The sequence below is a fragment of the Vipera berus genome (genome assembly GCF_964194415.1).
Source record: "Vipera berus genome assembly, chromosome: 3".
Classification (NCBI taxonomy): Eukaryota; Metazoa; Chordata; class Lepidosauria; order Squamata; family Viperidae; genus Vipera; species Vipera berus.
In genome coordinates this window covers 183,570,644-183,581,403 of record NC_138204.1, presented here as the reverse complement: position 1 = coordinate 183,581,403, position 10,760 = coordinate 183,570,644, and the positions used below count along the sequence as shown (strand labels likewise).

The following is a 10,760-nucleotide window of genomic DNA, read 5'->3' as shown; positions in this document are numbered from 1 at the left end:
TCAAATATTGTCCTAGGATTTTATTATTATTCATTTCTTCTTTACCCCTTTGCAGAGTTCTTCAAGTCTTTTACAAGCCTCCTTTGTGATTCCAATTTCAATACTATCTATATCTTATGAGATAAAATTTGTTCCATATCTATTATTTCTTCAGTAACATCTTTTGAACATAATTATCCCTAGAGGCAGACATCATGACTGACATTATTGATATTGTGGCTACTCATTTTTGGCTCAATTTTTCAAACGTCTCCTGTATTGTCAGTGTTATAATGTTTTGCATTATTTTGTAGTTCCCATTAATACAAAATGTAGGCTAGTGTTTTTTCTCTCCGCCTAGAATCTTTAATCCCCTCTAGTGTACAGTTTTTAAAATCATAACATTATTTAGCTTTGCTGTTTTGCAAAAAAAAACATTTATTTTCTACAAAAAGCTTTTGTTCTTTAATTTTAAAATCTTTTGGTAAAAGTTTCTATATTCTAAATTTATCTACTACCTTAGTCTAGCGGTCCCCAACCTTTCTGACTTGGCAGACCAGTGGGAGAGGGGATAGCATCGTGCGAGTGGCAGACATGCGTGCTTGTGCACGCAATTCCATTTGTGCAAGCAGCAGGCACACACACACCTGTTACAAGTGCAAATGGACCTTCGCATACAAGCATTTGCCACTCAGGCAAGTGAAGCTGCATGCACACTTGCCAACCACTTGTGTGGCTTGGCTCCAAACAAACCGTGGCCTGGTAGTGGGCCATAGCCCGGGGTTGAGGACTTCTACTTTAGTCCATTTATAGCTTTCTAAAATCAAAATTGTATTTAATTTTTTTGTTTATTTCAAATTGTTTAAATTCTTAAGCTTATGACTAATTTTCTTTCATTCAAGATGAAAGCAAACTCACCTGGCATTTTCAAACTTCTTTTCCTGAAGGTCTCTAACAGCTTAAAAATACCTATTTAGCAAGTTCTGAAAGTTAGGTTAGGGAACTTAGTATCCTTTAAAAGTCACCAATTGTGTTTGCAAGCAAGATGGTTATTTTCATCATATCTCTGAGTTCACACCCACAGGAGACCACTCTCTGGTGTCTCCTTGTGAAGAACAACTACCTGGAGCAATATGTGGACAATCTCCCATTCTCTCCTTGTTTGAAGAGGTTCTGAATAGTCAGTCTAATCACAAGTTCTTTATTTTTTGCTGAAGCAATCAGCTCTACTTTTGTGGAGACATCTTCACAGTCCACCTTTCCATCCCCAAAAGCCCCAGGGGAAAAAAAATATTTTGAGGGAGCTGCTTAATCCCCTAACTGATGTCATTTTAGCATTGTAGCAATGTAGTGAGTACATTAAGAGAGCAACTACTGTCAGATGTGGCAACTTTAACCTAAATGTAGTAGCTCACTAACACAACAGAAAAGTGAATCTCAAAATGTTTTAAAATCCAAACCACAAATAGGGTCTTAATTTTTTTTTAAAAGCAGGAATGAAGCAATGTGCTTCACATACTGTGGACTCAATTTCTGCTGTGATTTATCTCATTTGCATAATGATGTTATTCTGCAGATAAATTACAGTATTTGCATTAATTTACAATCTTTGTTGTGACACTATCACACAAATGATATAAATCCTCACAATACCCAATTCTCTGATTCAGTGGATTTTCCCCAATAACAGACAGCTCATCCTCCTACCAGTGAGCTCATTCTGTGGATGTTCATTTTAATTTTGAGAAGCTCAGTCTGTTCTTGCAAATATCAAGTAATTGCTACTGCTGAAATCCACTGCCTGGCCTACCATCTGCCTTGCATTTAAAAATATTTCACCAGCTAATATTATGTTAGCCTCAAATGACTTTAAGACCGACTTTATATTTGACTGCCAGCCACTGCACGTTTCCTGAAAAGTTCTGCCCACTGTATTTCCTTCCCTCACTCCTCTCCAGTTTTGCTATTATCTTTTGCAACTATTAAGGAGCAATTGATGGATACTGGCTATGGCCAAAATGTTAAAATATTCTTCAGTATGCAGCCACTTCTGCTATGTCGATTTTTTTTATCCCTGCTCCATCTGAATAATAACAGAATAATAACAGATTTGGAAAGGATCTTGTAGGTCATCTAGTCCAATCCCCTGTTCAAGCAGGAGGTCCTATACCATTTCTGACAAGTGGCTGTCCAGTCTCTTCTTGAAAGCCTCCAGTAATGAAGCACCCAAAACTTCTGACGGCAAGCTGTTCCATTGGTTGATTGTTCTCATTGCCAGAAAATGTCTCCTTATTTCTAGGTTGAATCCCTCCTTGATCATTTTCAATCCAATGTTCCTTGTCTGACCTTCGGGTGCTCTGGAAAATAGGTTGTCCCCCTCCTCTCTCTGACAGCCCCTCAAATATTGGAATACTGCTATCATGTCACCGCTGGTCCTTCTCTTCACTAAACTAGCCATGTCCAGTTCTTGCCATCATTCTTCATATGTTTTAGCTTCCAGGTCCCTAATCATCTTTGTTGCTCTTCTCTGCACTCTTTCTACAATCTTAACATCTTTTTATAGTGTGGTGACCAAAACTGGATGCAGTATTCCAGGTGTGGCTTACTAAGGCAACTTACTTACCTGCAGGCATTGCTGCAAACATTGCAGATTCAGTGAGCATCTTGTCTTCTTCACAGATCTCTCAAGATGGTTGAAGCTCATCTTGACCTTTTAGAAACAGTCACTGAAGGTATTTTTCCCTTCCATGTTTGAGTGGGGTTCGATGTCTTTTAAGTTGCTTCTGGTAAAACTTAGTCAGGATGAGTGAGAGGAACTTACGTAAGTAAATTTTGCAATGCTGCAAATTATTCCTTTCCCCACTATTTGGCCAACAGAGTGAAATACCAAAACAAACAATTTATGGACAAGAATAAAAAAGTAGGAGTGTTAACACATAGCTGTGAAGGGTAGTTGACAATGATAGCATTATTTTCCTTATATTTCTAATTGCAAGATCCTATCCATGAATGTATCTTTTTGATGTGATGGCTACTAACATGGTTTAATCCAGATGCTAGGTTAAGACTGTGTTTTCTGTGCTTTGTTTAGTACATTAAGGAAAAAAACACCACTTGTTCTTCATAATGGCCCATAATGTCTCTTTGTACACAGGCTTCCCTCAGTGTCCTCCTAGTACAAACTTTGAGGCCTAGAAAGGCTCTGAAGCAAAGGAAATGAAATCAACTTGCTTCATTCTTGGAAGTAAAAGAACAATTTGGCCTTGTGAAGCAATTTTAATAGACTAGTTGTTTTGAGGTTTTCTCAAGCAACATACTTTATTGAAGCTTCACATTGCCTCATATATAATGAACATTTGTCTTCATCTTACATTTGTTTTCAGCTAATTACATCAATGGTACAATTCCACAATTTCAAAGATCAGATGCTGTGAGGTGATTTACCAAAGCCTCCTCACCAAAATAGTCTCTACTTAAGAATCAGTGTATAATTCACACAAGTTACCAACTTGAGACCTGTGAATATTTCAAGAGATGCAGTGTATTCCCCCTATAACAAAGAGAAAAAATTAATTACCAGCTATAGAAAATCATTTTGTTTGATTGTTTCAAGCAATGGTTGCCTGTAGTTTCAACTTTATACCTTTAAAAAAAGCTTCAAATATTGTGTACTTGATCCTCTCATTCTCACAGTTGTGTTGATTGTTTCTGCACAAAACAAACAGTGATTAAGAGTTTGCCCAAATAAAATTATTCTGTTATTTTTCCACAATTTAACACATACAGTAGGAGGAGAAAGCAGTGTTCAAAATAAATTTAGAGGCATAACTGGATTTATTGCAAATGACAAGGGGGTAAAAGACAAAAAAATGGCTGCTAATACTTTAGCCATGCAAGAGCATTCAAATGGAGTCTTATATTAGCTGCTGTGTCCCTGATGAAAAGTGATGCCAGAGGCATCATGACATAATTACACAAATGCTGAAAAATTGTATAATCTGCATGATGATGTAATGATGCACATAGCATTATTGCAGCTTGTACATGATGTCTTTAATACACCTCGTAGAGCAGGAATACACAACTTTTGGGTGGTGAATTAAAAAGATACATCTCAAATGAAGACCACCTTCCTATAAAAGATGTGCATGTGGCAGGGAGGATTGTATTTATATGCTATCTACTGATGATGATGTTGTTGATGATGGTGATGATGATGATAACGAGTTATTATTACGGTGTCAAATTTAGGGCTACCGAAAACTAAATTACAAATAAAAGGTGTGCTAAAGAGTAATGTGATTATTTGACGGGGGGATTTGTGCTGAATGAAGTATGAAAAAATTCTAAAGGAATTTATTATATGAAATTATATGAAATTTATCTTAACAGTAATCAATGTACTATCCTGGGCTGTCTCTTTATCTGATAAGTCAGGACAGAAGGAGGCAGCTGCCTTCCAGAGCATTTTTGAAAGTTACAGACAGATGCCCGGAAAGAGTTTAAAGTGTGTCAGGTGGAGATGCTAATGCTAAAGAAAATGCTAAGATTTTATTTCAAGCAATTTCTGTAAGATATTTTAATCTAGGATGATAACAAGAGACTTAAGTGAAGTCTTCATTCTTATATTTGATTGTATTTCTTTTATATTGTTTTGTATTTTTATTGTGTTTTGTTTTTTTAGGTCTGTAGTTTTAGGGGTTTTTTAAACTATAGCATTGTTTTTGCTGTATTAGATCATTTTTCTTTTTCTTTTTACCTTGCTAATAATGGACCACAATTACACACTTTTTAAGAAATTCAGCACAATTGTATACAATGGTTTACCTGTTTGATCCTGAGAACCACCAACTGATAGTATGCATTTTTGTGAACACAATCCACTTTATACAATTTAGAAAACATGAAGTTTATCAGCCCTCAATATATCCTCTTCTGTTGCTTACTTCACAAAAGGATATATTGTCAGTCTGAATAAATACAATAAAATACAAGAATGAGAACAAATTTTATAGGTCTGTTAAAGACTGCATATTCATACATACCTCCCTTCAGAGTTCCACAAAATGAATAGTCATCATCCACACCATGACAAACAGTGCTCTCCCATTTAAAGGCTTTTAAAGGTCCATTCTGCAACTGTACGCGTGCGTCAACAACTGTCAAATCAGCCTCTGCAGAAATATGTTACAAAAAGATCATTGATAATATCTTTATACAATTATATAATACAGGTCTATAACATATTCCTTGTATGTGTATGTGTATGAGAAAGAGAGTGAAAATCTGATCACTTTAAATTTCTTTTTAAATCCCAGAAGAAGGCATCAGTTGAAAGTATATTTATACAGACAATTATAAACTGTGACAACAAAGCCAGAGGAATGATAAATATTTTATCATATTTTATCATTTATGTCAGATTATACATTTTCAATCTTGTAATGAAATTTGGGACTAATCAGAGACCTTCCACCAAACAGTTGCTTCCAGATGTGTTACATTACATTTCATTAGAACCAACTGTATGGCATAAAAGAGTGTCAGCAATCATTTTTATCAATATTTTATTATTTTTACTGCTCATCATTCTGTGAGTAGTCTGTGGTTGCTTTATTGTATTTCTGGTAAGCTGCCTATGTAAGCATATAAACAGGGAGCAAATCCCACATTCACTAGTACTGATGTTACCTCAGTATGTTATAATGAAATACTGTATCTGCAAACAAACAGCCAGACTCTGAGAGCACTAAGGACTCCACAGTTCAACCCTGAGCTACAGATATTCTCTTCTATTGTTTATTGTGAAATATGTTAAGCATTGTGTTTGAATCTAACTGCTAGGGCCATTCAAAAACATATTCAGAAATGAATATGAACCACTGTGATATAGAGATATAGCAGTGAGTTCTATGAATGTTAACTTTGCAGCAGTTGACAGCACTTCAGATTTTTAGAATTTTCTTAATTCTTTCTCATGCTTCCCAATAATAGCTATTGAATACTGAAAGTCAGTCCTCCTGGAGCAATCAATGTACAGGTAGTTCTCAAAGTATGACCAGCCAATTAATGGCCAAACTTATGACAGACCCCCAAAGCTGCATACAAGCCTATTTCAAATTTACAGAGGCTGCAGTACCCCTGCAATCATTTGCCCTTACAACCAACCACAAAGATACTTCAGTGCCCCCCACTTTTTCTCCCCATCATGCTCTGACAGGACTCCACAGTGCTTGGGCTGGTACCCATATTTACTGGAACTAGATGCCATTTTCAGCATTCTGACAATTCCTTGAGGAAAAGGTGGCTGCTTTCACAAGTTACCCTCACTTAACCCCCTCCCTCTTCCAAAAACCCACATTTCTTCAATAAGGAAAACAAAAACAGCTCAGAGGGTTGGACTTGTTGATCTCCCCCACCCAATTAGATGCTGAAATTAAACTCTTTGCCTCTGCCCTCCAATCTCAATTCCCTTTAACCACTTAATTTGCTAAATTTAGCTTATCCCGAAACTGCCACTTTGGCATGCAGGCAGCTGGCTTCACAAAGCCCAGCAAGGGCCAGGAAAGGTTTGAAGTTTCCTGATTGCCAGCTGATCAGGGCAGAGGCCCAGACCACTCAGAGGCTTGCTTAGAAGCCTCTCTAAGGCATTGAAATGAGGAGCTAGGCCCTAACCTAGCTGGGCTCTTCCCCCCCCCCCCACAGCAGGGCTGTTTTTGGCTTTGAAAATCTTTTTGCTGCTTGTCTGCCTCCTTTAGGGACCCAGCCTCACCCACCCATGAGGTACCCCATGCTCGCTTAACAACTTGCACATTTGTTTTAACTGTAGGATCAGGGAGAGCAGGGGCTGGGGGTTGTTAAGCAAGGCTGTCTAACTTAAGAGTTGTCACTATTTGCAACTGTAATGAGCAACTGTTGTACATTGAGCACTACTTGTATATGCAGTCCTGCATATGAAACACTACTGTTGTTGCAAAGATCAGCCAAGTCTGGTGCTTCATCCTGAATAAGCAGAAGCACTTTCCACCCCATAGAAAGTTACCAGCAACAGGAAAAAATAGCCAGCATGGTATACTTGCTGAACAAGTACTCCTTACAAGTGGTCATTAAGCAAGGCCCACCTGTAATGGAGAACAATTAAGTCTGGTGTGGTCTGACATAGGCAGTAAACTCACTTGGAATCCAGAAAATAGTACCTCGCCATTCTGTTTGATCCTGTAACAAACATGGCTCCACTGAAAAGAAGAATGTATCTCTTCCAGAGCCTGCAAGGCAAACAAATTTAGTAAAGTAAAAAAAAAATATTAAAAAATAACACAAATCTTTGACATTCCTGTTGGACTACTACAATACAAAAGTAACATATCTTTTGAAAATAATATCAATAAGTGTCAACCAATACTTTGAGTCTGTGTGGGGATAGAAGAAACTAGCAAGACAATACTTAATCAGGATAATATACAGCAATTGCATCTAGAAAAACAGATTATATAAAAAAAGGAGTTTAAGGCAGGGGTCTTCAAATTTGGCCCTTTTATGATTTGTGGACTTCAATTCCCAGAACTCCTCAGCCAGGCATGCTGGCTGAGGAATTCTGGGAGCTGAAGTCCACAAGTCATAAAATGGCCAAGTTTGAAGACCCCTGATTTAAGGTTTCTTCTAGATCTGTACCTAATTGAAGCAGCTGAGATTGCAACAGGGATGATGTAGATATAGTATTCTATTTAGAGCTTTAAAATTTGCTTGTTTCTCATCTTTGGGGCCATGTTATTTATAGATTATTCTATTTTTGCTCACCTACCAAGATATTTTACAAACCATGTGACTCACCAAGTCATAAGAAGCCATCTTCTCATAAATGGGGACACACCAGAGCTTTCAATAAGTGAAGAAAGAAGTTATTAAACCATCTCAGACCATATTTGATGGCTGAACTTATCTGAGTAGATCTCAATTTTCATGTAGCACCCAAAACAGTTTTAATATAGTATTATTTTCTGCTCCAAAGCAAATATTTTAAAAAGTTCTCTTTCAGCTTTGTAGGTTATAAAAAGTGGTAAAATAAATGTAAAGACATGCCTACTTCTTGTAGAAATAAAATGTTTCAGTCCCCACTGCTTGCTCAACTGTGATATTAATTCATTAGTTCATTTTATTTAAATTAGAAGAAATTGTTATGGTCCTCCCCCAAGATTTAAACTAATTTACTAAATGAAAAATAACTTTTGTGCCAGTTCTAAAATAACTCATTAGCAAATGAGTGGGACCAAGAGTGTCCATGAAAAAACAAAGGCACAAGTGAAGGCACAAATATGATGGCATCATCACAGACAATGCAACTTACGTATGCCAGATGCAATGACATATTTTAATTAAAAGGTAGACTTTTAAAAAATAATACAGGCATGTTGCTTTATACTAGAACCATGTTTTCTAAAGTGTGGTCCGAGGAACCTTTGGAGAGACCTGTAAACCAAAACCAAAATTCTTGCCAGATATTGAAGATAATGTAGTTCATGGAGCCAGTATGTTACCTATGCCCTTCTTTGGCACCCAATATTACTTGTGGACCACATTCTGCACCAGCTGAAGCTTCAGATACTTTTTAAGGGTAGCCCCATTATGCTTAAATTTTGGAAGTCAATGAGCATTTTATTGCTTTATTTGTTTATTGTTTGTTTGTTTTATTATACATTGCCCAGAGACCTTCTTTGAGGGATATGAGTGATTCAGAAATGTGAAATATAAATACATACATACATACATAATCTAGGTAGAAGATGACAAAGGTTGTTCACTCCTGAATAGGGAGGATTCAAGGTTACCATAACACTATCAACCTCTAGAATAGATCGAATAGAATTGCACTTTCTGTGTTTCACAACTACTTGACTGGAATTTCTACAGAAGTTATTACACTGACATTATGATAAGGTAATGGAAATTAGAGCATCTTAGGTTAAAAGACTTGGGATACCTATTTAAAATCTGAAAATCATTCTGTGATGCTGCATTCATATGACAACAAGCCTATAGGTGTAGATCTGACACCAGTTTAGCCATGAACCAAATATTGGAAATACATTTGAAGCAGGGTGGAATTTTGTCTTTCTAGGTACTGCATTTTTCTATTTTATTCCTGATTGGTGAAAAGAAAATAACTTCATTTTTGAAGTTTAAAAATCTGTTGAGATTAACTAACAATTAGTTTCATTTTCATAACCAATACAAATGATATTTTTACTAAGAACCTGAAATCATAAAGCATCAGATTATTGTTTTCATTTTACAGAAATCTGTTTTGGCCAGATGTTAAATCAAAAGCGGAATGCATGTGAAATAGAAATTGCTAATGAAGAGCATAGTGGAAACCCAATGCAATATCCAGTAGTCTTAAAATCAGGAATTTGTTTGGCTCAGACTAATTGAGGGATAAATTATCTAAAGAAACAAAAAGGTAAAAGGAATTTTTTTTTTTAATTTTAATGAAATTAAAAAAATAATTTTAAAAATTACATTGGTTTAAAGTTTTGCAAACCGAAGAGTTTTTCATATAAAAAGCACCACACATGTATGGTTTTCTAATTAATCTTGTGCATCCTAGATTGCAGGTTATCACATTAAGAGTAAAGACCATAGCAATATGTGACACTAAAGCTAAATTTGTCAGGGTTACTTTGCCCTATTGCAAAAATAGGGCAAATGGAGAAAGAGTTCCACTTTACTGAAGATGACACAGCTTTTCAAATGTCTGTAAGAATGTGTGTCAGTGTTAACTGCCTGCAATTGCCTGGACAAGATCCTGGCAAGGTTTTTTTAGAGGAATTTGGCTCAGTCACCCAGCTAGCTTTGTGCTTGAGGCAGGACTGGAACTCAGGGTTTCCTGCCTCCTAGCCTGATGTCTTAACCACTACACCAAACTCTCTCCCTTTTCAAGTTATACCAAACTGACTCTTAAGTTACACCTAGCGTTTTTGTAAATATATAACAAGAAAAGGAAGCACAGATACTATGCAAAACAGGTCTAGGTTAGTGAAAAGCAAACACACAGAGAAATCTAGAAGTTCACCAGAATGAAGACTCAATGGAAGTCTCTCCAAAATGATCTCCCTCTTTCTGGTCTGTTTCTAAGTATGGCATTATCCAGGACAAATTTTTTCTGGCTCTTTTAACAGAACAATAAAGCAGAAGAAGGGACAAACTAATCTGAAAAGTTTTGCAAATTCTGCTAAACAAAGGCATAGTGGTTCTTCACTTACCACAATAGGAATATAAAATATCAATGTCATGGGATGTACAAAGCAGTTGTTTTTCCGGTGCCACAGTAAAACCATAAACAGAAAGAATGATAACAAGCTGGAAAATGTGTAGGTATCTCAACACCATCTTGCCAGCAATGAAGTAACTTCATTTTCAATAAAAAGAGGAACAATGTTTTGCTTCGTCATCCTCAAACGACAATTTGTTTTAAAGGGGAATAGCTATGTTATATCTTAAATGATACCAAAACAATTATCTGAAATTGTCTTCCAACATTTTAGACATCGTTATAGAAGACATGCAATATATTTTCTGAATCTCATTTTGGTTTTCTGTTAATGAATTATAAAATTATACAAATTACGAGAGAGAGAGAGAGAGAGAGAGAGAGAGAGAGGGGGAGGGAGGGAGGGAGGGAGAGAGAGAGAGAGAGAGAGAGAGAGAGAGAGAGAGAGAGAGAGAGAGAGAGGGAGGGAGAGAGAAGTACTATATTCTCTGAAGCTTGATTTGATTATGACTGT

At 36.5% G+C, this 10,760-nt stretch overlaps 1 protein-coding gene across 1 annotated transcript; it reads right to left on the bottom strand.

The window, feature by feature from the left end:
- Positions 1-3,284: 3,284 nt before the first annotated feature.
- On the bottom strand, positions 3,285-10,365 carry LY96 (lymphocyte antigen 96; the record flags this gene model as incomplete). Its single annotated transcript, XM_081322509.1, has 5 exons — positions 3,285-3,529; positions 3,623-3,687; positions 5,025-5,153; positions 7,155-7,244; positions 10,239-10,365. The coding sequence occupies 5 exons, from the start codon at positions 10,363-10,365 to the stop codon at positions 3,449-3,451; spliced, it is 492 nt and encodes a 163-aa protein (XP_081178635.1). The 3' UTR covers positions 3,285-3,448.
- Positions 10,366-10,760: the final 395 nt, after the last annotated feature.